Here is a 27,774-nt window from a genome sequence, read left to right as displayed (position 1 = left end):
TAAGATTCAAACTCAAGGCCCTCAGGGAACTGTTCTAACAATGATAGAACAGAACAGCACTTCTCTCAGGGTACCTGTCATCTAAGAGTTTCTCCTTCCTCCAACATTTTTAGGTATCTGACCCCATTAGGTATCTGCCCCAAAGAAAGGCAGAGGAAAATGAAAAGTCTAGAATTACAGTATGAAACAGGTCATTAAGAACAGGACAGACACAAAACTCTGCCAGAGTCACATTCAAGAACCATCACTGGGAACAATGATGCTATACTAAATCTCCAGTCCTGGGCACCAGCCCATGCCCACATAATCCCAGGTGGCTGTGGAGGCCAACGGCCCAAATGAGCAGGGCACTGAGTGAAAGGGGGCAATGTAGCCTCACTGAAATCAAGCAGGTCAGGGGGTTACACATGAGGTCTAGGATGCCCTGTTAGAAAGGCCCATGAGTCTGCCAAGCCCGAGCTTTAGGGACAGCCTCCAGAGAGGCACACGGTTTCCCTAAGGCAGTGGACACCAGGCAGACAGAACTCATTACATCAGCCTGAGCAGCAAGAATAGTGGGGGTGTGCCCAGGGAGGTTGAGATTCGGGCTTTTATAAAGGATGGAAACGGGCTCTGGAGACACTCACCATAGCCTGTGCAGAGGGGAGCAGAAAAAGGAACAACATGATGTTAAAACCCCACAAGGGCATGAAAGCTTTCAGACACAACTGAGAGGTTCTTCCCTGAGGTCCAAAGCAGGAAACATGTCCCAGTCCCCTCTGTCTCTATCCTCTATCCACTGTATCCAACCCAGACAGCTGCCTAGGGCCCAAGGCCTAGAAGGAGAGTCATGCCATGAAGTGAAATATGGACAAGGTTAAAAGACAGAGGACGGGAAACGAGAAATGAGTAAGATACTGACATCCACTCGGTTAAGCAAAAAAAAAATGGTGAGCAAGGAGGGAGAAGGTGAGAAAAAGCAGGAAGAAAAGAAAGAAAGAAGAGAAAAAAGAAGAGATGAAAGACAACGAAAGAAGGTAATCAAGAAAAGTTGACATAATCTTCAACCAGCCAGCTGGATGAAGCATTGGTGGGATAAGAGGTGCACTAGAAAGGAGGAGACGGGAAAGACATATCAATAGCAAGGGGAAAGGGAAGGAAGGAAAGAAATGATGAAGAGAAATACAAGGATACTTGTATTCAGTCAGTTAAGAAGGGAGAAACTGGTAGGGAAAAAAGAGCACAATATGGAGGAAAAATTAAAAAAGGAGTGGACAAAAAATATCAAATAGATTGAATAGAGGGGAAAAAAAAACAGGAATAGAAAATGGTAATAAGAAAAAGGGTTCAAGTCTTACTCAACATCTGGCTCTGGGACTCTAGGGTACCTGGGTGCCACTCTAACCCCAGTGAGATCATACGAGGTCCTACTGAAGCCATCACCAAGTCTCAGTGAGGCTTTAAATGACTGATCATCAGACTAATACCGGTCGCCGAAGGCCCCACTTCCATTCCTGACAGCTCACTAAGATTGCTCACTCACCAGGTCACTGACAAGCGGCAGTGGCTTCTTTCTGCGTAGATCCGGCATGCTGTCAATGCCATAGAGCCCTCCAGCTGGCCTGAGGAGACAAGAAAATATGTCAGGACCTTTAGTCTCCCCTTGAGTTACTGGCAGGTTCAATGTTCCATTCTCCTTGCTCATCCTCTCCCCAAAGAAGGATGAACTGACCCTCACCATGGGCCTTTAAGAGGAAAAAGGAGGACAGAAAGCGAGGGAAGTAAAGCCATGGGATGACAAACAATGGAATCGGCTCTCAGTCTCCTTCTAAGGTTTTAGCCAAGGACTGAAAGCTCTTTTATCACACTATGCCAGTCCAAGGTGCCTTTGTTTATTTGAAGACCACTGTGCTTCATAAAAGGTGGGAATTGATGCTTAAGATAGCTTCTTCCTACACTCAGGCCAGAGACACTGATGCCTAAAGTTAAGTCTTTCCAGACCTGTGCTAGAATAGAGCTCAGGAATAGCTCTACAGAAGAGGTGCTGCCTAGGTGAGCAAGACTGACAAACAAGAACATGTAGAAGCAGACCTTCTCCACCCTGAGGAAGAGTCCCCAGTTCTGTCTATCCAAGCCTCCTGAAGAAAAAGTCTCTATGGAAACAGGAGCCTGCATAATCAAATGGAGGCAGGGGAAGTAGATGAGAGACTTCCAAAAGATCATTTAGAGGGGAAAAAAGACCATTTAAGAAGGAAACAGACAAGTGACTCAGAGTGTGGCCTAGCCCTATGGTCACATCAACAGAAACCAGGAAAAAAATTACAGCTGGAGCAACTGAAAGTGAAGTGAAATTGTCAGTCACCCAGTCATGTCCAACTCTTTGCAACCCCATGGATTATAGCCTGCCAGGCTCCTCTGTCCATGGGATTCTCCTGGCAAGAATACTGGTGTGGGTTGCCATGCCCTCCTCCAGGGGATCTTCCCCAACCAGGGATCAAACCCTGGTCTCCTGCATTGAAGGCAGAATCTTTACCATCAGAGCCTCTGGGGAAGCCTATGAGCAACTTGAGATTTCTAAAACTCTTATACTTTTTTTATACTTATTAACTTTTCTGTTCTTTGCCTGTTATTCCATATAACAATACACAATAAAAATACAGAGACTTTCCTAAAAAGAACATCATTCTTACATTGAGATAATCTGGATTTTATCCCCAACTCTTCTACTAATTCACAACGTATCCTCTGCCAAAATTCCTTCCTCTCTCTGGATCTTGGTGTCATTTCCATAAAATGAGGGGAACTATAAAAACCTCTCTGACCTTTCAGAAACTATCCTTATGAGCTTTAATTAAATTAACTCAGGTATTTGGTTTTCACGTAAGCAATGAAGCGGGGAAAGAAGGGTGGCTGGGTTGTACACCACAGCTGGTGTGAAAAGAGAAATATCACAGAAGAATAAGTACATACTGCTAGCTATATGGGCAAAAAATGGAGTCACAAATTAGGTCAAGGCTAGGAGTTGGAGCAGGCAACCCATTATGCTGACTTCTAATCATCTAGCTTCCTGAATATGGGCAGTGAGCTTTGTTCTCAATGAGACCACCACACCTATGAAAGTTTGAAACTTGTGACAGTTTCTAAGGACTAAGCTGAAGGCAGGGAAAGATGACAACAGGGAGACATTTAGAAAATCCCTGCATGGCTCCATTTAAAAATAGCCTGGTTATGTTGCGTTGGTATGTATGAAGTTTAAAATTATTTGAAGAAAAATGCTAAAGCCCTGAAGAAGGGCTGTTGAAGAAGCAACTGATGCCACAAATTTGTGGCTAATTCTGAAAACTATAAAATGTATACCTTAAGCCAAGAAGTGTCTTTTTTTGGCAACACAAATGAGCTTTTGACAAAAGAAGAGTGGCTCATTCACATGATTAACTCTTGCTATAAAAAAGACATATTAAAAGGAAAAGAAGTATTTAAAAATATAGTTGATAACTTTCTGATCTAATCTTTTTTCTTCCCTGGATGAGGAAGAGGAGGCAGCCACTGAGAACTTTGATGTCAGGACTTTGAGGGGCAAGGACAGAAGGAAGAGCTTAACGGTCTTGAGAGCTGTATGTGGAGGGTAGAAGTGGTGCAGGCACTTAAACACTTTCCTCTCTTAATAACAGTAAGTCATAGCAGTTGAACAATTTAAAATGATTTTCTGGTGCAATCACATGGGTCTGAAACTCCCAGACAAGAAACACAAACAGAACCCACAGAGCTCGTAAAGGATACTACTTATGTCTTCACTATAGTAGAATGGAGTAAGTAAGTGACTCACAACAGCGGAGGCCAGCAGCAAGCTAAGCAATTACACTATCAACAGTGGAATAGAAGGAAACCAGTTCTAAATGCAGATATTTTTCTAGTTTTCTCATCCTTATACATAAAGGGCATACCACCACTATGATGCAATACAGCAGAAATTCCAGAAATAAGGATGGGGAGCCCCAAAGTTCCCTCCCCTGCTTCAGGGGAACCATTCTGCAAAGCTCTCTCTTCCGTCTCTGGGGAATCAGTCTCCAGAGTCCTCTCCTCTGCCCCGGAGAAACAACCGTCTCGACAGTGGAACCTCTTCCTTCTCCAGAATCCAGCTGATGAAACTGTTTCTCCTGCTTCCCAAGGGAAAAGCCAAAGCAGCATAAGAGACTGTAAGATTCACAGAAACCTTGAAGTACCACACTTACCCTTCTGGAAGCCACTGGGGCAAACAGGGATCACCACCATCTGGAATCTTTAAAGAGAGAAAGAGAGAGAAGTTAGCTCCTGGGAAAGATGGGAGAGTGCCGTATTTCTTCGGTCAGGCAGTGAGCAGTAAAGTAGGAAGCTCAGAGCAGCATAGGTCACATACACTATGTGGTGACATAGCCGGCCTGAGGTGTAAGCCAGTTCCCTGATCAGCCAGGGCCACAAGCAGGCAGCCGAAGTGAGTAGTACTTCACCTCCCTTCTCCCCAGTGAGCATGGAGGATATAAGCTCACATAGAACCCAGGACTAAGATCCACTGGGAGTGTGAGAGCTGCCAGAATGTAGAGCTCCTTCACATATCCACTGGTATAGAACAGTAAGCATGGGCCAAGAGAGGGCCCGTGTAGGTTTCCAGGCCTCACTAAAGCAAAAGGACAACTTCATATAGAGTCCAGTCTTCCAGCTATATTCTTAAGTTCTGTTGGCTGCCCTAGAGTCAGACCTGGTCTTTCTGGATTCCTGTCTCATCTTGTGATTTGACTTGGCCTAGGGTCCTTGAAGCTATAACTCATTGACACTGAGTATGCTCTACATTTGATAAACTCGATAAAACAAAAGAATACAGGGCAGATTAGATACTTGGATTACCATTCTTACAAATTTTATGAACTCTACAATAAGAAGCTGAAAACTGAAGCACCAATAATTCAAGCAAGGAACTGTTGGAAAACACTTTTTAAAGCTTTTTGTAAAAAAAAAAAAAAAAAAAAAATCCAAAGCAAATCCTTCAGGCAGAGTACAGAGAATTCCAAAGCTGCCAGGGCTTTCAGAGGACCAATGGCACCTGCTACTTAGGCTCAACAGACAGTACTAGCGGGTCTGGGGCTTTCTGTTCCTCCTTGTTTCCTCCACCCCCAATGACTTCCCTGACTCCTGGGATCTGGATTCCAGCTAGCCATCCTGAGCAAAGGAGCTCCAGATCAAGGGAGGCTTGATCTGGAGGTAAGCTGTTAGGCTCTGGACAGGGGGTGAAGTTTTGGGAGGGCTAAAGATGGGAGGAGTTATAGACAAATGAGGCAAGAGAGTGAAAAAGAGGTAGGACAAGCTAATCGGTGATGTAAAAGTGGGTAAGAGTGACCCTGGACCAGCAGGAAGCTCAAGATGCACTTTGGATTTAAGATCCTTTTCAGGTTGCCTGTGCTCTAATCAAGCCTATCTGCCTACTGCCTGAAGCCCTTCGTGACCACACTTCGCTGCTTCTGCCTCCTACCCTGGTCCTATGAGTGGGATGAAATGGTAGAGGGAGGGCCAGGTCCAAAAGGCAGTCAGAAGGTTGAATCAAGTCTCCTATGGTTCCTGTGAGGGGCAGCCCATTCCTAAATCCCCAGATCCCACCAACCAACTTATCCTCCCTCTAGAAACAGTCACTGCACTCAGCAGATTTTTACTTCCTACCTAGAATTAGGTGCTTGCCAGAAGCCACTGGGCGTAAGGAAACAAAATCACAAAACATCTTTGGCAGCCAGGGTTCACAGGCTCAGATCATACACATTTCCTGTGCTTAGAGCGGGCAGTGGGTCTGCAGAAGCCTGCAGACACAGTGCAGAGCATGCACACACAGGGCACAGGAGGGCTAGGGGAATGAGAGCAGGTCTCAACAAAGTACCTATAGGAGGTACATTCATAGACACAACTTGCACCTAAGGAACCACAGGTGAGCACGGATCCCGCACACAGAGATACAGAGCATGCGCACCCATTTGGGGGAGGACTCGGTGTTCACCAGGGCTCAAATCACCAGCAAAGCGCACCCTTACCATCTTGAGGAACCAGTGCTTGTAGGCACAGAGCTTTAGTACACCACACATTCTCATGGTGTGGGGAAACCACACCACAGGTCTGCAGACCCTTGTGCTCACAGAGAGGCCAGGAAGCCTGCTCAGAAGCACAAAGCACTTTCACATTTAGGCCCCAAGCAAGAGGCACAAAAAGCCTACAAAAACTCCTGCTCTCAAATACAAAGTGTGTATGCATGCTGGGCTCAGCGAGGGTTTACAGCATATGCCAGTCGGCAGCCACAAGTAGAAAATGAACACACACTGTGCAAAGTAGGAAAAAAGGAAGGCAGTCAGTACCTGGGGGGGTCAAACTGAGCACAAGGGTAAGCACACACATGCTACACTGAATGTGTGCCATAGAGGCACACACATCCTCACAAGGCTCCACGGGTGTCTGCAGGAGCACACACGGGCATGGAGCATGCACACAAACTGCTGTCAGGACAAACACACCGGCTGCATGAGCCACAGCTCATAAGCACGCATGCGTGCACACACACACATACACACACGGTACTCAGGAGGGAGGGGAGAGAACCAACAAAAAAGGGGCCCCAAAGGGCCAGAGCACAACCTGAAGGGCTCCTCGCTTTCCTTCTGCAAGGAGAGAAAGAGCAGGAAAAAAAAAGGGCAGAGAGGTTAGTAGATTCATCCTAAACCAGGTAGAGCTAACCTCATGGGACATGGAGGAGAGCTCGGAGAAGTCCTCTGACAACCCAGCAGTTCACAGAGCCTGGCTCCCGGAATCCTCACCTGTATTCGCTGCCCCTGCTTTTTAGTTTAGAACAGGTTTGGCTACAAAAACCAAAGGACCAAGTCGGCCTGGGAATTTCAGCCACCCTTTCCCCCCTTTCCAAAGTGGTCTGCATGCAGGGTCAGGGCCACCGGGGCCATAAGGCCAGCTATGTTACCAAGAGCCACTCCCACAGGCCATCTGAACTGACTGAACACAGAGCAGGTTCCTTCCTCAGGAGCTACATGAGCTCATCTGAATCTGGGCTAAGTCTGAGAACCCCAAAGGCCGGGTAGCTGAGCCCTCTCCCTTTTCTAACACAGGCTGGCTACTTGTTTTGCCCCACAAGCCTTGGCCTGTTTTCCCAGAGCCTATGTTAAGTTAGGCCAAGTTAGGGCCTAGAAGTAAGGCCAGGACCTGGAGGCTCAGTGGCCATTGATTTGGAGGCACCAAGTCCTTATCAAGTCACTATGACTTAAGTCACTATAATCTGAATGATAAAACCACGGCTGCAATCCCAGGTTTGATTATCTACCAAACTTAGAACAATACGTCAAAAGAAACTGACACTTCCAGAAGGACCCAAGCAAACCACAGGAGAGGAAGAATCAAGTCCAGAAATTACTCCTTTCCTATTTGCCAGACACTACATAGCCTTCTAGGCCACACTTGCTTGACAGAGGCTTCCTTCTCTAAGCAAAGTCCATTATCTGGACCCCTCTTTTCTTTTTTTCCCATCCCTTTGAATAAAGAATCACTGATGTTACATAACAAGTAGAAACGAGAGTCATGGTAACTAATAAGTTCTCAATTTTTCAAGCTATTTCTGATTACCTAATGGGTTACCTGACTTGACAAGAAGGGATTCAGGAATAGGAATCTTCCAAAACAGTGCAGAAAAGTGGGTGAGATTAAAAAAACATTTCTGGGAGAGGGAACTGTCTCTTCTACTACATATACTCCCTACTTCCTGGGAACACTCTGTTCCCTTTGAAAAAGAAAGCTAGGCAACGAACTGACCCTGTGATTCGAGTTGAAAAGGTTTATTTCTTCCTCCACTATCTTAAATATATTGTACACATCATGTCAAAGTTACTTCAGTTGTGTCCTTCTATTCTTCCCAGAGTTCCCCATGATGCCTAAAGAAGAAAATTCAATATATTGTCATGACCTAGCTTCTTGCATTGATTGGGTGAACTCAGACTTATTCTTAAAAACTTAGATCAAATATTAATGTCTCTGAAAATTTATCTGCCTTCCTCTCAAAAACAGAATTAGGTGCTTTTCTACTATGTGTCCGTGGTACCCATGCTTTTGTGTACACACTTCTATGACAGTTTGTTGTCAGTACGTTTCATTGTTAATTGTCTGTATAAATGTCTCCCTTTACATATTGTGAATTTCTTGAGAGCAAGAATTATATATATATATTTTATTTCACCTTTGTAGTCTGAGGGTTTAGCACATCTAGTGTTTTTATGTAGTAAAAGAACTTGAAATTTCAGAACTTAGAAAACAACAGCCTTTCTAAAGACATGTGTCTTGCCTAAGAGAAAAGATAGGCCTCTTTGCCTGTACCATTTTCTAGACCTCAAAGAACTGCAGTACTAGTCCCTTCAGTTTGTCCCAACCCCTGGCCAAACATGTTCTTATTAATAACTTAAAAATATCTTTTCTTGTTAGGAATCAAACACTTTGTGCCTCCTAACTTCTTAAAATGCCTTAGGATTTTTCCACTCAGATTTAGTTTTCAGTTTAAGTGATACATGTCTATATAACACCTGCTTTGCAGGAAAATTCCTGATCCCTAAGAATAATCTCACTCTTCCAGATAGTCCATCTGATAAGGACGAGACACACACTTCCTCACTGTTAAAACAATCTTAACTCCATTACTTAGGAGTCAAAGATTTGAGGCACTCAACTTATCTGAGCCTGCATTTCCTTATCTTTAAAAAAAAGATAAAACTAGCGATTGCCCAGAGTTATTGTGAGGATTCATTTCTTTTTAAAATTTTTTATTTATTTTTAATTGGAGGATAATTGCTTTACAATGTTGTACTGGTTTCTGCCATACATCAGCATGAATCAGCCATAAGTATACATATGTCCCCTGCCTCTTGGACCTCCCTCCTACCTCATCCCACCCCTCTAGGTTGTCTCAGAGCACCAGGTTGAGCTCCCTGTGTTATACAACAACTTCTCATTAGCTATCTGTTTTACACATGATAATTTATGTATGTCAATGCTACTCTCTCAATCCATGCCACCCTCTCCTTTCCCTGCTGTGGCCACAGGTCTGTTCTCTGTGTCTGAGCCTATATTCCTGCCCTGCATATAAGTTCATCAGTACCATTTTTCTACAGTCCATATATAAGCATTAATATATAGATATTTGTTTTCCTCTTTCTGACTTACTTTACTCTGTATAACAGGCTCTGTTATAGGTTCATCCACCTCACCAGAACTGACTCAAATGTGTTCCTTTATGGCTGAGTAATATTTCATTGTATATATGTACCACAACTTCCATTCCTTAAATATTCACTGAGAACCTACTTCACATGAGGTGCTGTTCTCATGCTGCCAGAGCAGTGAATTGTGATCTTAAGAACCTTCTGTTCTAGTAGGAGGAACAGACAACTAGTAATGATGGTGAAGATGATGACAGCTGTGAACACCAAGTGAACACGATACATACCTGGCATTTTATTTGAGTAAGCTCATTTACTTCTCACAACAACTCTGAGTAAATACTGTTATAATCTCCATTTTCCTATTGATTAAAATGAAGATCACAGAGATGTTAAGTAACTTGCCTGAAGTCACAGCAAGTGGCAAAGCCAAAATTCGAAACAGGTACTCTGGTTCCAGAATCTGAAACTATGTATACTGTAACCTGATGGGAAGAGCTGACTCATTGGAAAAGACTCTGACGCTGGGAGGGATTGGGGACAGGAGGAGAAGGGGACGACAGAGGAGGAGATGGCTGGGTGGCATCACGGACTTGATGGACCAACTCCAGGAGTTGGTGATGGACAGGGAGGCCTGGTGTGCTGCAGCCCATGGGGTCGCAAAGAATCAGACACGACTGAGCGACTGAAGTGAACTGAACTGATCATAAATGATAGGGACTTAGCTGAAAAATCCAGGTAAGGGGAAAAGATATTGTCCCCAGTGGTGATGTTATGCTATGAAAAGTTTATAAATGATTGTCAGGAAGCCTAATTGCTAAAAGAACATCTAAGCAGACATATGAAGAAAAATTAGTAAAAAAGCTATTCAGAGTGCAAAGAGAAAAGTATTCCAGTCAGAACACACAGCAAGTGTAAAGTCTGAGCTGACAGCATGGCTGGTGTGAAGGAACAAGTCTGCCTTAGAGGATCATTTCAAATAGGGCCCTCATAAGCACTTTGGCTTTCATTGTGAGTGAGACAGAAAAATCACCAGAAGGTTCTGAACAGAGAAGTGATAGTGATATGATCTGACTTGTGTTTTATGTGGATTACTATGGCTGGGGAGAACAGACGGCAGACGGACAAGGGTAGAAACCGGGAGATCAGCAAGACTACCACTATCATCTAGACGAGAGAAAATGGTGACTGAGATTGAGATGTTAGTGCTAAGGTTTGGAATATGTTTGAAAGGCAAAGCAGGTGGAATTTAATAACTGATTGGATATAGCTTATGAAAGAAACAGAGAAGTCAAGACTGACTCTATGGGGACTTCCCTGGTGGTGCAGTGTTTAAGACTCCACGCTCCCAATGCAAGGGGCCCAGGTTCAATCCCTGGTGAGGGAACTAGATCCCACATGCTGCAACTAAGACCCAACACAGCTGAAAACAAACAAGCAAATAAAAAACAAAACAATGTGGTTTAAAAAAAAAAAAAAGAATGACTCTATGGATTTGGGTCTGAGCAGCTAGCTGCAAGAATGGAGTTGCCGTTTACTGGTAAGGAAGACTATAGGGAAAGTAGGTTTGGCAGGGTTTACGGAGAAAGATCAGGAGTTTGGTTTTGAAAATGTCTAATCTGAGATGTCTATTCACACGGAAATGTGGGTGTTAAGTATATGTGAAATCTGGTATTCCTAGAAGATATCTGGGCCAGATATCAATCTGGGAATGCTTATGAAAATCATGAGACTGAAAGAGATTATCTAGGAAGTGAGTATAAATAAAAAGTAGTGGTCAGGACTGAATCGTGAGGTACTACAAGGGTGGGAAGATAAGGAGGGAGTAGCAAAAATGACTCCAGAAGAAAACGGTCAATAATATTGGAGGAGATACAAGACAGAGAGGTATTCTGGAAGCCAAGTGAAGAAAGTATTTCAAAAAGAAGGAATCTAGGGACTACCTTGGTGGCCCAGTGGTTAAGACTGCAATTCCAATGTAGGGGATGCAGGTTCGATCTCCAGTTTGGAGAACTAAGAATCCCACATCACACATGTCCAAAAAAAAAAAGAAAGAAATTGAGGCATAAAAATAGACTAAAGATTATTAATCGACTAGAACTGGTAGTCCAGAAGTAAACTCTTACATTTATGGCCAATTGATTTTGACCATTCAACAGATAAAGAATATTATTTTTCAGTAAATGGTGTTGAGATAACTAGACATACACATGCTCAAGAAGGAAGCTGGACCCCTGTCTAACACCATTCACAAAAATTAACTCAAAATGAATCACAGACCTAAATATAAGCACTAAATAAAACTATGAAACATTTAGGACAAAAAAGTAAGAGTAAACTTTTGTGACCTTGGATTAGACAATGGTTTAGCTATAAAACCAAAAGCGAAATCAACACCAGAATAGATAAATAGGACTTCATCAAAATTTAAAACTTTTGTACTCTAATACCCATATTACGATGGCAAACCAAACAAAGCCATCCAGGAAATAACAAGTGTTATTTAGCAAGGATGTTGAAAAACTAGAACCCATGTGCACTATTGTTAGGAATGTGCAATGACAGCTGCTGTAGAAAACAACACAGTAATGTCTCAAAAAAAAAAAAAAAAAAAATCAGGATTACCATATGATCCAACAATGCCACTCCTGTGTATATACCCAAAAGAAATGAAAGCAAGAACTTCAACAGATATTTGTGCACCCCTACTTATAGCAGCATTATTCACAATAGCCAAAACGTAGAAGAAACCCAAGTGTCCAACGATGGATGAATGCATAAACAAATGTAGTATATATACATACAATGGAATATCATTCACCCTTAAAAAGGCAGGAAATTCTGACATATGCTACAACATGGTGAACTTCAAAGACATTGTCAAGTGAAATGAGCCAGTCACAAAAGAACAAATATTGTGCAAATACATTTATATGAGGTAGTCAAATTTAGAGAGACAGAAAGTACAATGGTGATTGCCAGTGGCTGAGGGGAGGAGAGAACAGGGAGTTAATTTAATGGGTACAGAGTTTCAGCTAGGGAAAATGGAAAAAGTTCTGGGGATTAGATAGTGGTGATGACCACATGGTGATGGTCATGTGAATGAATTTTAAATGGCTAAAATGTCAAATTTTATGTTTTCTATATTTTATTACAATAATTTTTTCAGAAAAATAAAACATTTACACTTCAAAGGATACCATAAAGAAAGTAAAAAGACAACAAACAAATCAGGGGAAAATATTTACAAATTATCTGGACCTATGTCCTTACGTCATTATTATCTGGACCCTTATGATTAAACAGTGGAAGTGACAAATAGATTCAAGGGATTAGATCTGATTGACAGAGTGCCTTAAGAACTATGGACGGAGGTTCGTGACATTGTACAGGAGGCAGGGATCAAGACCATCCCCAAGAAAAGGAAATGCAAAAAGGTAAAATGGTTGTCTGAAAAGGCCTTACAAATAGCTGTGCAAAGAAGAGAAGCGAAAGGCAAAGGAAAAAAGGAAAGATATACCCATTTGAACGCAGAGTTCCAAAGAATAGCAAGGAGAGATAAGAAAGCCTTCCTTAGTGATCAATGCAAACAAATAGAGGAAAACAACAGAATGGGAAAGACTAGAGATCTTTTCAAGAAAATCTGAGATACTGAGGGAACATTTCATGCAAAGATGGGCTCGATAAAGGACAGAAATGGTATGGACCTAACAGAAGCAGAAGATATTAACAGGTGGCAAGAATACACAAAGAACTATACAAAAAAGATCTTCACAACCTAGATAACCATGACAGTGTGATCACTCACCTAGAGCCAGACATCCTGGAATGCAAAGTCAAATGGGCTTTAGGAAGCATCACTATGAACAAAGCTAGTGGAGGTGATGGCATTCCAGTTGAGCTATTTCAAATCCTAAAAGATGATGCTGTGAAAGTGCTGCACTCAATATGCCAGCAAATTTGGAAAACTCAGCAGTGGCCACAGGACTGGAAAAGATCAGTTTTCATTGCAATCCCAAAGAAGTGCAATGCCAAAGAATGTTAAACTACTGCACAACTGTACTCATTTCACATGCAAGCAAGGTAATGCTCAATATTCTCCAAGCCAGGCTTCAGCAGTACATGAAGCGAGAACTTCCAGATGTTCAAGCTGGATTTAGAAAAGGCAGAGGAAATAGATCAAATTGCCAACATCTGTTGGATTATCAAAAAAGCAAGAGAGTTCCAGAAAAACATCTACTTTTGCTTTATTGACTATACCAAAGCCTTTGACTGTATAGATCATGACAAACTGTGGAAAATTGTTTAAGAAATGGGACTACCAGACCACCTAACCTGCCTGCCAAGAAAACTGTATGCAGGTCAAGAAGCAACAGTTAGAACTGGACATGGAACAACAGACTGGTTCCAAATCGGGAAAGGAGTATGTCAAGGCTGTACATTGTTACCCTGCTTATTTAACTTATATGCAGAGTACATCATGTGAAATGCTGGGCTGGAGGAAGCACAAGCTGGAATCAAGATTGCTGGGAGAAATATCAATAACCTCATATACACCTCACGTATGCAGATGACACCACTCATGTGGCAGAAAGTGAAGAGGGACTAAAGAGCCTCTTGATGAAAGTGAAAGAGGAGAGTGAAAAAGCTGGCCTAAAATTCAACATTGAAAAAACTAAGATCATCCGGTCCCATCACTCCTTGGCAAATAGATGGAGAAACAAGGGAAACAGTGACAGACTTTATTTTGGGGGGCTCCAAAATCACTGCAGATGGTGACTGCATTCATGAAATTAAAAGACGCTTGCTCCTTGGAAAAAAAGCTATGACCAACATAGACAGCACATTAAAAAGCAGAGACATTACTTTGCCAACAAAGGTCGGTCTAGTCAAAGCTATAGTTTTTCCAGTAGTCATGTATGGATCTTACAGCTGGACTATAAGGAAAGCTGAGGGCCAAAGAATTGATGCTTTTGAACTGTGGTGTTGAAGAAGACTCTTGAGAATCCCTTGGACTGCAAGGAGATCCAACCAGTCAGTCCTAAAGGAAATCAGTCCTGAATATTCATTGAAAGGACTGATACTGAGGCTGAAACTCCAATACTTTGGCTACCTGATGTGAGGAACTGACTCATTGGAAAAGACCCTGATGCTGGGAAAGACTGAAGGCAGGAGGAGAAAAGGACAACAGAGGATGAGATGGTTGGATGACATCAATGACTTAATGTATGAGTTTGAGCAAGCTCCAGGAGTTTGTGATGGACAGGGAAGCCTGGCATGCTGCAGTCCAGGGGGTCACAAAGAGTCGGACACGACTGAGCGACTGAACTGAACTGATGTCCAGAACATATAAACAACTCTTACAACTCAACAGAAAAAGACAAACAATTCAATTTAAAAATGGATAAAGGATTTAAATAGACATTTCTTCAAAGAAAATATAAAAATGGCCAATAAGCATATGAAAAGATATTTTAACATCATTAACCACTGCTGCTGCTGCTGCTAAGTCGCTTCAGTCGTGTCCGACTCTGTGCGACCCCATGGACTGCAGCCTACCAGGCTTCTCCGTCCATGGGATTCTCCAGGCAAGAACACTGGAGTGGGTTGCCATTTCCTTCTCCAATGCATGAAAGTGGAAAGTGAAAGTGAAGTTGCTCAGTCGTGTCTGACTTAGCAACCCCATGGACTATAGCCTACCAGGCTCCTCCATCCATGGGATTTTCCGGGCAACAGTACTGGAGTGGGGTGCCATTGCCTTCTCCCTCATTAACCACTAGGGAAATGAAAATCAAAGCTAGAAGATACCAGTCACACTCACTAGGATGGCTCTAGTAAAAATAGAATGGCTAGGATGTGGAGAAATTTGAACTTGCATACACTGCTGGCAGAAATGCAAAACACTGCAACCACATTGGTAAACAGTCTAGAAGTTCCAAAAAAAATGTGAAACACAGTTACCATATGACCCAGTGTTCCATTTCTAGGTATATACACAAGAGAATCAGAATATATGTCCACAAAAAAACAGCAACATTATTCATAATAGCCAAAAATGTGGTTAAAAAAAAAAAAGCACACAACAAAATGTTCATCAACTGATGAATGTATGAACAAAATGTGCTATTTCCATATAATGGAATATTATTCATCCACAAAAAGAAATGAAGCACCCATACGTGCTACAACATTGGTCAGTTTTGAAAACATTGTTCTGAGTAAGCTTAGACTGTAAAAGGTCTCAAGCAGAGCAGTGAAGAAAGCTTTTTCAACTCTTTCTTGTGGTAGCAGTCACTATTGTATTGAATCAGTTTACCAGGTTAGCGTGACTCCTCTTGTGGACTCTACAGCCAGAAAGTGTTGGCCAGAGGCCTGCCTGTGTGCTTATTTACCTTGCTCTATTCCTTGTGCTTTAAGGAATGGTGCTGGAGTCAGGCTGGATCTAGCACTGAAGAGATGCTGCCACTGCCCGATAGCCTCTCTACCACCCCGTCTGTAGCCCATAGACCAGAGTGGATCTTGGAAAGCACCCATAATTCTGGCTTGATCTCTTACTGGTGTTTCACAACAGTTTCTTCTCATTATTTCTGCTGCTCTCACAAGTTCCTGCATGGTCCAGAAGGATGTCAGCCCAGAAGAGAAACATTGCAACTTGAAGAACTGAGCCCCAGAGTTCTGGATACTCAGGCTAACATTGACTCCCACTACAGTTAAAAGAGTTAGTAAGGAAGTACTACTTTGATATGAGTTGTTTCTACTGTTGCTGCAATATTGGGTTGGCCAAAAGGTTCATTTGGATTTTTCTGTAACATCTTATGGAAAAAACCTGAATGACCTTTTTAGCCAATCCAATATAAAAATTTCTAAGTGCCCAGGAAGAAAGAAAAGGGGCTGCAAAGTTAAAGAGAGACCAAAACCCTTTGTATCTGAGGAATTATAGAAAGCTTCCTGGAGCAGGTGAAACTTCGGCTGTATGTTGAAGAACTGAGTAAATTTTCCTAGGTTGATGTGGCAAACATAACACTTCAAGCTAGAAGGAAGCATGTATATGTGATATGCTGAAAACAAAGTACAAGGTGAATTTGTGAGACAGAAGATTCCTTCCAGGTGGAGGACCGTGGGACAACAGAAGATAAGCCTAGAAATGTAAACTAGAGACCAGGTGTAGTGGCCTTGAATGCCAAGTGAAGGAATTGAGACTTTTTGATAGGGTATAAAGAGCAGCTCTAGGGATATTGGAAAGGAATATGATTTTAATTTTCCAGTTTAATTTTACGATTATATATTCATGATTCAAATTCTAAAAATTATTTTTTAAAGTGTACACAGTAAAAAAGAATCTCATTTCACTAGTTTTTTACCTAATACCTTTTCCCATGGGCAATCCTGTACCAGTTTCTTATGTATCTTAGTGGTTTTTTGTTTGGTTGGTTAGCTGGGTTGTTGTTGTTGTTGTTGTTGTTTTTTGGCCATGCCACGTGGCTTGCAAGATCTCAGTTCCCTGGCCAGGGACTGATCCTGGGCGACAGCAATGAAAGCCCAGAATCCTAACCACTAGGCACTAGGGAACTCCTTTGTTAAATATTCTATACATATATACAAACAAACACTATGCGTTTGTGTATGTAGTCTTCATCTCTCCTTTTCATACAAATGTATGGGCTTCCCTAGTGGCTCAGTGGTTTAAAAAAAAAAAAAATCCGCCTGCCAATGCAGAAGACACAGGCTTGATTCCTGAGTCAGGGATTCCCCTGGAGTAGGAAATGGCAATCCACTCCATTATTCTTGCCTGGAGAATCCCATGGACAGAGGAGCCTGATGGGCTATAGTCCATGGGGTTGCAAAAGAGTCTGACATGACTCAGCACCTAAACAACAACAAAGCATCTTACACATACTGCTCTGCACCTTGTTTTCTGAAATATGTCAATATATCTTTCCATTTCAGCAAAGAGGTACCTCTTTCTTTTTATAGCTGCATGGTACTGTATTTCATTGTTTGGATGCACCAGTAAGTTATTTAACCAGGCTTTCTTAAGAACGTTTAGGTTGTTTTCAATCTTCACTATTAAAAACAATACCTCATAAATAGCCTTGAACATATGTCCCTTCTACACGTGAAAATGTACCTGCAGGATATATTCTTGGAAGTAGTGCTGGGCCTCAAAGGGCATACATAATTCTGATGAATGTTGCCAACTGCCTTCCTCAGAGGTTATACCAATTTCCACTCCCACACCACCAGCAATGGATGAGTACCTGTTCTCTCACATCTTTGCCAACACAATATGTTTCATAATTTTAATCTTGCCTTAGAAAGATTAATCAGGTTATATACATAAGAGGACAACCTCATTTACATTTAAAATTAGATGAATAAAGCATACGCTCTTTGGATAAATTTATTATAATTTTGATTGGGAGAGGTAATTTTAAAGCTACATGTCATCTCCATGCTGCCCAGAAAAGACTTTTCTCAATTCTTGTAGCCAAAAACCATTCCATTGTCTAAATGTTAGGTAAGCAGCCTTTAACTGGAGATGGAAGAAAGGGAATATGACCAGTGGGGAGCAGAGTTGGGCTCTTGGGCAGGGTCAGCGCTGCAAGAAGTTTCTGGACAGCTCCGAGTTAGAACTAAAGTTCCGTACTGTCAACTCCAGTACTGGGAAGGAGACAGGTCAGGATAAGGGAAATTCCCACAGTGGCCCACAAGGTGGAGAAGCCCCATCAGCTGTTGGAGAAATGGCAATCTTACCTCAGCAAGAAGCTCATGGAGAATAATTTTAAAATGCAACACAGGATTGCATCAGCATCTTAGCTCCTATGAGAAACATGCCTCTTTCCCCCATTCCTGCCTCCTACCTCACACCTACTTTACACCAGGATAGCCTAAAGTTCTGCAGCTATAAACTATTTTTGCTCAAATGCTCTTCCTCTTTTGAAAAGGTACTTTCTAAAGCTCCTGCCAATAAACTGGGAGCTCCCTATGGACAAGAACTCGTTTTCTGTTGCTTTTCAATTGTCACTCTAATTCCCACAGGATCAACTTACAAATCTATACCCCAGTAATTGAGACTGATTGAAGATGTGAACCTCCCCCATCACCTTGTGAAGCTCACCACCAAGCTGGATCTCATGCTGGCCTGATGCAGGTCACACCCAACCAGCTGCAAACCCATTCACCAGAGACTTGAAATACCTGGGTGCGTGTCTTCTACTGAGAGATGGTCTGTCTTCTGTACTAGCTCGTGTATAAGTTTTTTCTGCCTCAGTCTTTTCTCTCTTAGAACATCTTTAAAATTGCTGATGCATCTGTTGAGGTAGATGGTCTCTGCGCACACTTGCTCTAGGCTTAGTCTGCCCTGTTTGGGAGATTCAGGCCTGGAACAAGTTTCACTTCCCAGACACGGAGCCAGAGCAAACCCTGGTGATGAATATGCAAGAGGCAAGTTACTGGAAGCCAGAGAGGAGTTGCTGGGATCCTGAGAGGTCTGGTCTCCCTGGGCAGAGATGCCCACTCCACCAGACACCACGCTGAGTATGCTCTCACTCCCCTGACTCCCAGGGCTCCCCAGTGAGAAATCCTGAGCACCCCCTGAACTCACTGTGCCAAGAAGTCTATCACTGTTCTCGGACTGGGAGCCACTCTCAATGCTTTCAAGGTCCTCAGGGGTGATGGACCCACTGTTCTCCAGCTTCTGAAACACTCCCTGCAAAGCTGAACGAAAGTGGTCAATTGCTCGGCCCAGTTTACTTGTGTAAAACTTGATCTCTACATCTTCATCCTCCTGCGAGCCACCCAGGCAAGAGGACTTTTCCAAGACATCTTTGAGGACCTGAGCAGAATGTTCCTCCTCCTCATTCAAGTCAATATGAACCATGTCATTGAAAGTCTCGGGCCCAATGCTGATTTCCTCCATCAGGCTGTCACAGCTCAGAGTTGCAAACCTTCTGGACTTGTCTGTTAAGAGGTCCTCTAGCTGCTTTGCGCTCAGAATATCCAACCCAGGTTCACAGGCCAGGAGTTTGTCCTCTGTCTTCAGCAACCCGGACAGTGATAGGCAACTGCCAGTCTCACTTTTGTCACTGCAGTTGTTTTCTGTTTTTGCTGTTTTATATACTTCAAGTTCTTGGTTACACTGTTTGAAAACCTGGGATTTCCCAGAATCCTCCTCTTTCAAGATTAACACTAGGGAAGGTTCCTCACATTGATGGAGGGTGGATAAAGAAGCCTCTCTTCCTGTCAATTCACTGCAGGAGCCCCTGAGAACCTGGGGGTTTCCTAATGTTCCTCTGACTTCACCCCCTAGCTTAGACTCATTACTTGGCTTTGCCAAATCATTCTTGGGTGGGAAGCAAAGGCCTTGCTGTTCAGGGCTCTGGGGTTCTCTATGTTGATTCTGAGCCCTCATTTGATGTGCTCCTGTTATTGGTCCTCTGTCCCCCGTTTCCACATGAAAAACTGGCTCATCCAGGTGTAAAGAATTCAAATTACGATGCTGGAGTTGTTGTTCCAAAGATGAGAGAGACTCCTTTGGGGGATTCTTAGAGCACGGTGGCTGGCTTGGCTCTTCTCTGGTGGTGATCCGGACCCCTAAACTCTGCAAGAGGATGGATTTCTGCAATATGAGGTCCCTATGCTCTAGATGGGCAAGCTTCACAACAGTAGGCCTGGGAGCTGGGGCTCTGCCCGCTCGGTAAGCCTCTTTAATGAACCTATTGCACTGCATGCCATTAACACACATGTGCTTGGCCAGGAAGTTTTGAGCCAGCTCCATGGTATTTTCCCCATCTTGCTCAGGAAGTCCATACAGATACAGAATGGCTTCCTCGCTGGGTCTGTCCACATGGGGTTCCTGGGCCTTTCCCCCCACATACCCTTTGGCCAGGGAACTGCTGCCCACATGTAAGCCTTCTATTTCACTCAGAACTGAGTCTACACAGCTAGAGACCTCATCCACTGAACCTCGGACTTGGCTCAAGTGCTGCCGCAACTCAGCAATCTCAGTTTGGAGACGGCTGATGCCCTGCAGTTCTCTGATGATATAGTCCACTACATCCCCCAAAGGTTCTTGCTGTTCATGGCGACAGCCTTGGCCAAGGCCTCTGGACAAGAGGGGCTTGGCTTGATCCCTCTCTGAGGGCTCTGGACAGCTTCTGGTAATGCTGGCAGATGAGAGGTGCTGAGAGGCAGACCCTGAAACACAGGCTGTGGCGCCCAGAGGAAGCTGGCTGCTGGCCTGTTGCCCAAAGCTGCAACGCTGGGCCAGACCCCCATCTGTATCCCCACCAATGACGGAGGCTACAGGCCCACAGTGAGGGGGCAGGAAGCTGTCCTCTGGCAAGGTTCCAGCAGGGCCTGAGGACTTGCTCTTGATGCCACACAGAGTCTCTGCCTTAGCTTTATCTGGGGAAAGCCTGGAGGAGGATCCCAAGGTGACCATGATTTCTTCCTCTGACTCTTGCAACAATCGCTTCATTTTCTCCCTCAGGGTCTGAGGGATTTTCAAGCTTGTTCCTCTTGTTTCTGGTCAGGATGGTTAATAGAGATTGTGTTAGAAGGCAATATCCTGACCTGCTCTTTTCAGTCTATTTTTAGCAATTATTGATGGCTGATGCCTGGGGCTTGGCCCACAGTGATGCCTGGAACGGTCCCATATGTGGTCTCAAACCTGGCACATGTCCCTGGATCCTGGTTTGACTCTTACCCTGCAGCTAGCGAAAAAGGAAAACAGTGTGCTTGGATCAGAAGGCAGCATGGTAATATGAATCAAGCAGGAATAAGAACATTACCTTCTAAGACTCTAGGAGTCAACAGTGACCGGCCTCCCAAGGCTAGCCTTAAAGGTTACAGGCAGTCACTTCTCTCTCCTTGGCTTCCCATCAGAGTTTTGATGTAAAATCAGATCAAGCCCTTGTGTCGTGAGCAAGGGCTGATGCCAAAGGGATCAGGATTGAAACAGACTCCTGGGAAACAGGTGGGATGAACTCGACAGAGACTGAACCTTTACAAACATGAGGCTCAGCAACGAACACACAGATGTTTAACCACCAAACCTCAAATCACACACACAGTAACAGACAAGACATGGAATGTTTCTTTTTTTTCCCTCCAGTTTGTTGTTCTGGTGAAGACTCAGCTACTTAAAGGTTTGCTCCTGCCTGTGCTTACAGCACAAAGTGTTTTCCCCCTGCTTATTGATAGCAACTCTGCACTTGGAGAGAGGACCATGACAAGAAAGTGATTTCCTAGCTGTCTACTGCTGGAGTAACAGAGCGCTGCTCTAACCCTCTGAATGGCCTGGAGAGAACAATACATGTGGCAGGCGGGGAGTTGGTTACATTGGAGAGGGTTCCAGGGTGCTCTGCTGTTCTCCAAAAAGGTGAAAAAAAGACCTGCCACCAGTCTCGCCCCTAAATACTAAGCTACCAGTGACTGTAACTTACAGAGATGACTGTTACCTTCTGGGGGGTGGTGCGTGGGGTGGGAATCCATTCCCTTTTTACTGGAAAAATGCAGAATGTAGGGAAGGAGCAGAGTGGACAAAGGGTGAAGCAGAAAGGCCGGGAGTGCACGGGACTGCCAGTACTCTCTGGCTCTGCTGGGTCAGCTGGGGGTGGGTCAGATAGGTTGGTGGGAGACACGCTACCCTTCCTGTTCTTCAACTGGAGATGGTTTCTCTATTTTCTAGATTTGACCTAGATTTCTATATCTTCTAACACCCCTGCCTCCTCCTAACTCAGGTTAACCCTAAAAAGTGAAAACTGTCTGTGAAGAACACAAGCTGACTGCTCCCATAGCAATCATTTGTGGGGAAGACCACCAACTATAGTCTGTGGGTCTGAAAATTAAAAGCACTGGACTTCTCCAGACTAAGAAGAACCAGAAGAACAAGTCCCAAGACTTGAAATAAAGATGAAGCTGACCTCTTTTACTGGAAATAACTAGGCCAAGAATCAAGAGACTAGATTAATTTCCTTTTCATTCTTCCCTTCTCGCTAGCTCATGTAAAAACTCTTACTTCATCAAGGAATTCTTCATTTAAGAACTCTTAACCATCCTGTGAGGCATTGGAGAGGCCTACTTACTGCTTTTTAAGCATTACTGCTTTACTTCAATGTTTCAAGGGGTGAGGATCAGCCATACCCGTAATATGGTCAACTCAACCTAGTCTGTGTGTGTGTGTGTATGTGTGTGTGTGAGAGAGAGAGACAGATACTCATACAGACAGACAATACATGCACAATCTGAACTGCTGAGTCTCGGGTTTAGAGATCCAGTTGCCTAGACATCAAAGCCCCCAATTCCAGGAATGACTCAAATTCTTACTTCTCTCCTTCCAAAAGAAGAAAATCTACATTTCCAAAGCACCCCTCTTTTCTCCGTAAGGTGCAAGGTCTGGGTGCCCTGATTTGGTCTTGGTGCCCAGTGTTAGCTTTAAACCATGTCCCCAGCCTGATGGACTAGAGCTGGCAATTTGCCTTTCAAGCTCCTCTCAAAGGAGAAAGACCGTTTACTAAACCAAGATGGAAGCTCTGTGTATAAGCCACGAGCAAGTGGTACTAGGCTGAGAATCCCTAGACCTTAAGTTTGAGTCTTGCTTCACCAGTGACCTTGGATTAAACACTTCTCCTCTCTGTGCCTTAGTTTCCTCATCTGTAAAGTGGGGGAGGTCATCACAGAGATGTTATAAAATGCGAGACTGGTAACTGGTAAACTGCACAGCACCGGAGTACAGTTATTATTACTGACATGGCAAGACCCTGAGACAAACAAGCAGGGAGACCAGTGTCTAAGCCTAGTGTGCAGCTGCCTAAATGGTATGATTTGAGCGAACCATGACTTCTATCCCAGCCCCGGACCCCTAGCCTTCTCAGTGTCTTCTAACGGTCTGCAGCAAGGCCTGGATGACAACCATTACAGTGACCCTTTTTGTCCGTCTTTCTTCTAGAAGTTTTCTTTTTAAGGTAAGAAAAGGGAAGAGCAAAATATTCACTCCCAACATTTCATTCAGGTGACAGGATGCTTGCCGCCCTCCCTCAGGCAACCTGAAAGCACGAGGAAGGGGAAGAACAGCTGCATGGGCCGAGCCTTCCTTTCTTTTTTTTTTTTTTTTTTTTTTTTGTTAATGAATGTTGTCGCTTTTTATTTTTTTTTTTTATTTTTTTTTTTTAATTTTATTTTATTTTTAAACTTTACATAACTGTATTAGATTTGCCAAATATCAAAATGAATCCGCCACAGGTTTACATGTGTTCCCCATCCTGAACCCTCCTCCCTCCTCCCTCCCCATTCCATCCCTCTGGGTCGTGCACTTCCTTTCTAATGCTGACGAGGCCCAGAACGCACTGCCAGGCCCTCCATGGCTGGCCCCACTCTGGTCTAGAGGAGGCAGTTTTCCAGGAGCAACACTGAAGCTGACTGTCCTGCTATTGCTTCAGTGCAGGCCAGGTTAACTTTGGGCCTATCTGCTTCTACCCATCAGATCAGTATTCCAGGTGGGCCTGGCCTAACTTCCTGGACAGTCTCGCCAGGTCCAAGAGTACAGTGCCTACACCACTGGCTGGCCAGCCACACAGGGGACCAATGGCACAGCCACTGCCATCCAGAGCCTTTTCCTGTGGCATCCTGAAGGTCTAAAGGCAGAGCTGCCTGCTTTCCTATTTAATACATCAGAAACAAACAAGAAATTTCCAGCTAGAGCTCCCAGAGCAACTCCTCCTGGGCTCAAACAAAGATGCTTGTGTTCATACTAAACAAACAAAACCCTCTAAATCTTCTTCTGAATTGGTAGCTGCAGCTCCCAGATGAACTCTGAACTTAAGAATCACCTCCTAGGGACATGGGTTCTGTAAAGGCGCCAAAGCCACTCAGTCGTCCACCTATTTAGGTTTGGAAACAGGGGACAGAGCTCACTGTGATGCCCAGAGGATTAACCCAGTCACTCTGCTCAGAACGCCATAGGATACCAGGAGACAGGATGGGCTGAAAGGGCAACCAGAAGAGCCAGGATGTCCAGCTCAAGGCCCCCTCCTTCTTTAGCCTTTCTTTGCTACTTCTGTCCACAGGAATGGGATAACCGGGGCCAAAGCATGAGTAAAACAGTTGATCTCTAAATCAGTTCAATCAATGTGCCAGGCACTAAGCTATGTGCTAGGAATATAAGACACAATTCCTGCTCTCTAATATATTAAAGTTTGGAAACAGAGTTAGGCATATAAACTATCACAAACTGATACATGTTATAACAGAAGTTGTAACAGAAAACCAAGCACCTAATTCCAGGGTGGGGAATGGGAAGTTGATGGGAAGTCCAGCAAAAGCAGGACAGGAAAGGCCACCAAGAAGAAGTAATACTTGAACTGGAAAGGCATAAGGAGGCCTTAGGCCCAACCAGCTGAAAGCCAGCCCTCTAGTTTCCTTCAAGGTACACAGTGCTGTCATGCTGCCCTATCCACTTGGCCTATCCACTCAAGTCAACTCTCCAAACTTCATACATACACCCTTGAAAATGACCATATCTTTCTGCAGTCTTTTCCTAAGGAATGCCTAAGGCTGGGAAGAATAAGGTGGCCCTTTCAAGGAATACCTGCTTTTGAAAAGGGAACATACCAAAACAAAATGAATTAATCAAAAGGAACAAAGTTTCAATTATGGAAAGCTGAGAATGATGTCAGGGAGGAGATCCCTTATACCACACCGCATCAGCACCAGCCTGCCACAAAGAGTCAAGAAGAAAAAAGCTCTCGGTTTTCTGAAATGCCTGGTTCTTTCATCTCTCTCTGCCTTATCAAATAAATGTCATTAGGAATGTGAGTATTCCTTGTAAAATTGCTTCTGACCCAAATCTTGGCTTGGAGGAAACAAAGGGGAGACCTCTGGGAATAGGCCAGGGCTCTTTGAACATATATCAAGCAGCCTCTCATTCTGTGTGAAACAAGCACAGAAGGCAGAAAGCCAAGAGCTCTGCGTCTCCTACCTACCTCCCCCATATCACCCACAGAAGTCAGATCATTCCTGGGCCATTTACCAATAATGCTGTATGGCTAATATGGTGGGAAATGAATTTCTAGGACCAAGGCAAATAGGGGTACTCTTATGATGTTAATCTTTGAGAAATTATCAATGCTCACAGAGAATCTTGTCAGACACAATGATCAGAGTCACAGGTATAAAGGCTGAGATTAGCCAAAGGGAATGAAGAATGCTCCTCAAATGTGTAGCAAGGTCCCTGAGTTTGAACAAATTCTGGGAGATAGTGAAGGACAGGGAAACCTGGCACACTGCAGTCCACAGGGCTGCAAAGAGTCCAAAGCGACTGAACAACAACAACAGAGGTCCCTGTACTGTAGCTGCCACCCCTCCTCACCTGCCTCAGGAGGCCCTCCATTTGTTGGCCAGAAGCCGAACATGGTAAAGGAAAGAAAACGTCAAGCGCTGTATCCAAGAAGGGAGACAGACCCTCAGGGGGTGTACAGTAGCATGGAAAAGGATGCTGCCTTCTGAGGGCTGGTATATCAAGACCCCAGAATGAAGACTGAATAGCAGCCAGGAGAGCTGGGTATTCTGTGCCCTTCCCAGGGTGCCCTGCCAGCAGTACCAGGGTTTATTATACTGAAGAGTCTAACAAACCATAAAACAAATACATATGTACCTAGACTCGGATGCTCTTGACAAAGACTCTTTGCCCAAACTTGAGTCAGCCTCCTTGGAGTCCTCTTTGTGACTAGGCCCCTGTCCTTGGACTCTGTTTAGTCCAATTTTAGCAAACATTTCACCGGGTCAGTTTAGTGAAAATTCCCCACCTTTGATATCAAACCAAATTCCTTATCCCTCACCCTGGCCTGATTCCAGCAAAAACCCTTCAAGTCCATTTACCCAGATGCCTCTCTTCCCCTGATGCTTCCTCTTAGTCATTTTCCATCCACTGACCCTCACCCTGTTCCTTGGCTAAAAATTCTCACTTGTGTTCAGAGTTGGGCTCAATCTTTCTCCTCTTACAATACTGCAGAATAATAGCCCCCCTGAATAAAGTCTGTCTTACCATTTCTAACAGGTACCAGAACAGCTTTTTTCTTAAGCACTCTCCATGTTCTCTTTTTCTTTACTACCTAGGACTCTTGTGAGTAAACTGAAGATGGCATGTGAGTAGGAATCTAGCCCCTGAACACTCTCCTATCCACCCCCTGCACCCCCGCATTCTTCATCCTTTCACTCTGCTCTAGTGTCTTCACAGAACTTATTGATACTACCACCTGATAGATCATATATTTGTCTGCTTATCATCTGTCTTTCTCCCCAACCTAGAATGTGAGCAAAGACTCTGTTTGGTTCATTGCTGCAGCCTCAGTACACAGTGCCTGGCATATATGATGCTCAAACTAAAACAAAATAAATCTTGCCATTAAATAAATGGATCCAGGACACAAAATCAAAAAATGCTAGAGTTGGAAGAGTTCTTTAGAGTTTATCAAGGCCTGGAATCTCAGACCACGTTATGATCTAGCCTACAGACTAGTTTTGTTTGGCTATCATACATTTTTCTAAATTTGAAATTTGAAAGTCTTTAGGCAGAACAGTGAATATATAGGCTTCTCAGAAGCCCAATTACCCAAGTTTGTAATACTTGACCTAGAATGACACCCTTGTTGTTCATCTATTTTACTTTGGCAGACACCTAAGTGGGAGGCTCTTGCTTAAGTGAGTGTGAACTCCATTATATAGAAAACTGGGCCTTGTTTGTGTTTTAATTCCTAATGCCTAGCACAGGGCATTACTATGCCAAGCATATAGCCCAGCACACAGTGAGAGCTCAGTGCCATGGAAGGAATAAGTAAGTGATGGCAGAGATGATTTAGAATCCAAGTATTCTGCTTTCTAGTCCATTTATATTCCCATAAAAACATATTGCCTTTGAGTTCTAGATTTTCTTATAGATTGATGGCTTACAATCCCATTCCATGGTAAAACTAAGCTGGAAACTTCTCCCCAAATATACTTGCTCACAATTTGGAGGCGGGGGGACTCACTCAGGACAAATAAATAGAGTACTGGCAGCACCAGCCTCTGCCAGACTGTCAGTTAGCTGGTATCTTTCCAGAATACAAGACTGGCAGAAAGAGACCCTGTGTGTCTTCCCCAGGGATGCCGTCACGGGGCTTCCACTTGCCCTCTAGCTGGAAGAGCTGCCTTCATCCTTGTGCTGATGGTGGGTCTAGAACCGCATTGTTCAACAGAAACAGAATGTGAGCCACATATATAATTTTAAACATTTCTAGTAGCTGCACAAATTAAAAGAAATAAGTAAAATTAATTTTAATGTATTTTATTTTCCCCATTACCCAAGATATTATTCTTTCAACACAAAATCAATCTAAAAATATCATCATATATAGGCATTCTATTTTTCATACTGAGTCCTTGAACTCTGGTATGTATCTTCCACTTACAGCACATCTCAGTTTAAACTAGCCACTCTTCAAGCACTCAACAACCACATGTGGCTGGTGGCTACTACACTGAATAGCATAGTTTTAGAAGGTTAGGGTGGGGGACACTCTGGAGAACCTTTAAAACC

At 43.6% G+C, this 27,774-nt stretch overlaps 1 protein-coding gene across 3 annotated transcripts in view; it reads right to left on the bottom strand.

The window, feature by feature from the left end:
• Window positions 1-27,774, bottom strand: part of UNC13B (unc-13 homolog B) — a 204,692-nt gene that overhangs the window by 33,060 nt on the left and 143,858 nt on the right. For all 3 annotated transcript variants that reach the window (XM_044940001.2, XM_044940000.2, XM_044940002.2), the window contains 2 exons: window positions 4,212-4,258; window positions 1,523-1,601 (listed from right to left, as the gene is read on the bottom strand). In XM_044940001.2, the coding sequence (XP_044795936.2) occupies window positions 1,523-1,601; window positions 4,212-4,258 (126 nt within the window). The remainder of the gene's footprint in view (window positions 1-1,522; window positions 1,602-4,211; window positions 4,259-27,774) is intronic.

This window comes from Bubalus bubalis, chromosome 3, assembly GCF_019923935.1.
Source record: "Bubalus bubalis isolate 160015118507 breed Murrah chromosome 3, NDDB_SH_1, whole genome shotgun sequence".
Taxonomy (NCBI): Eukaryota; Metazoa; Chordata; class Mammalia; order Artiodactyla; family Bovidae; genus Bubalus; species Bubalus bubalis.
This window is presented reverse-complemented; position numbering and strand designations above follow the sequence as displayed.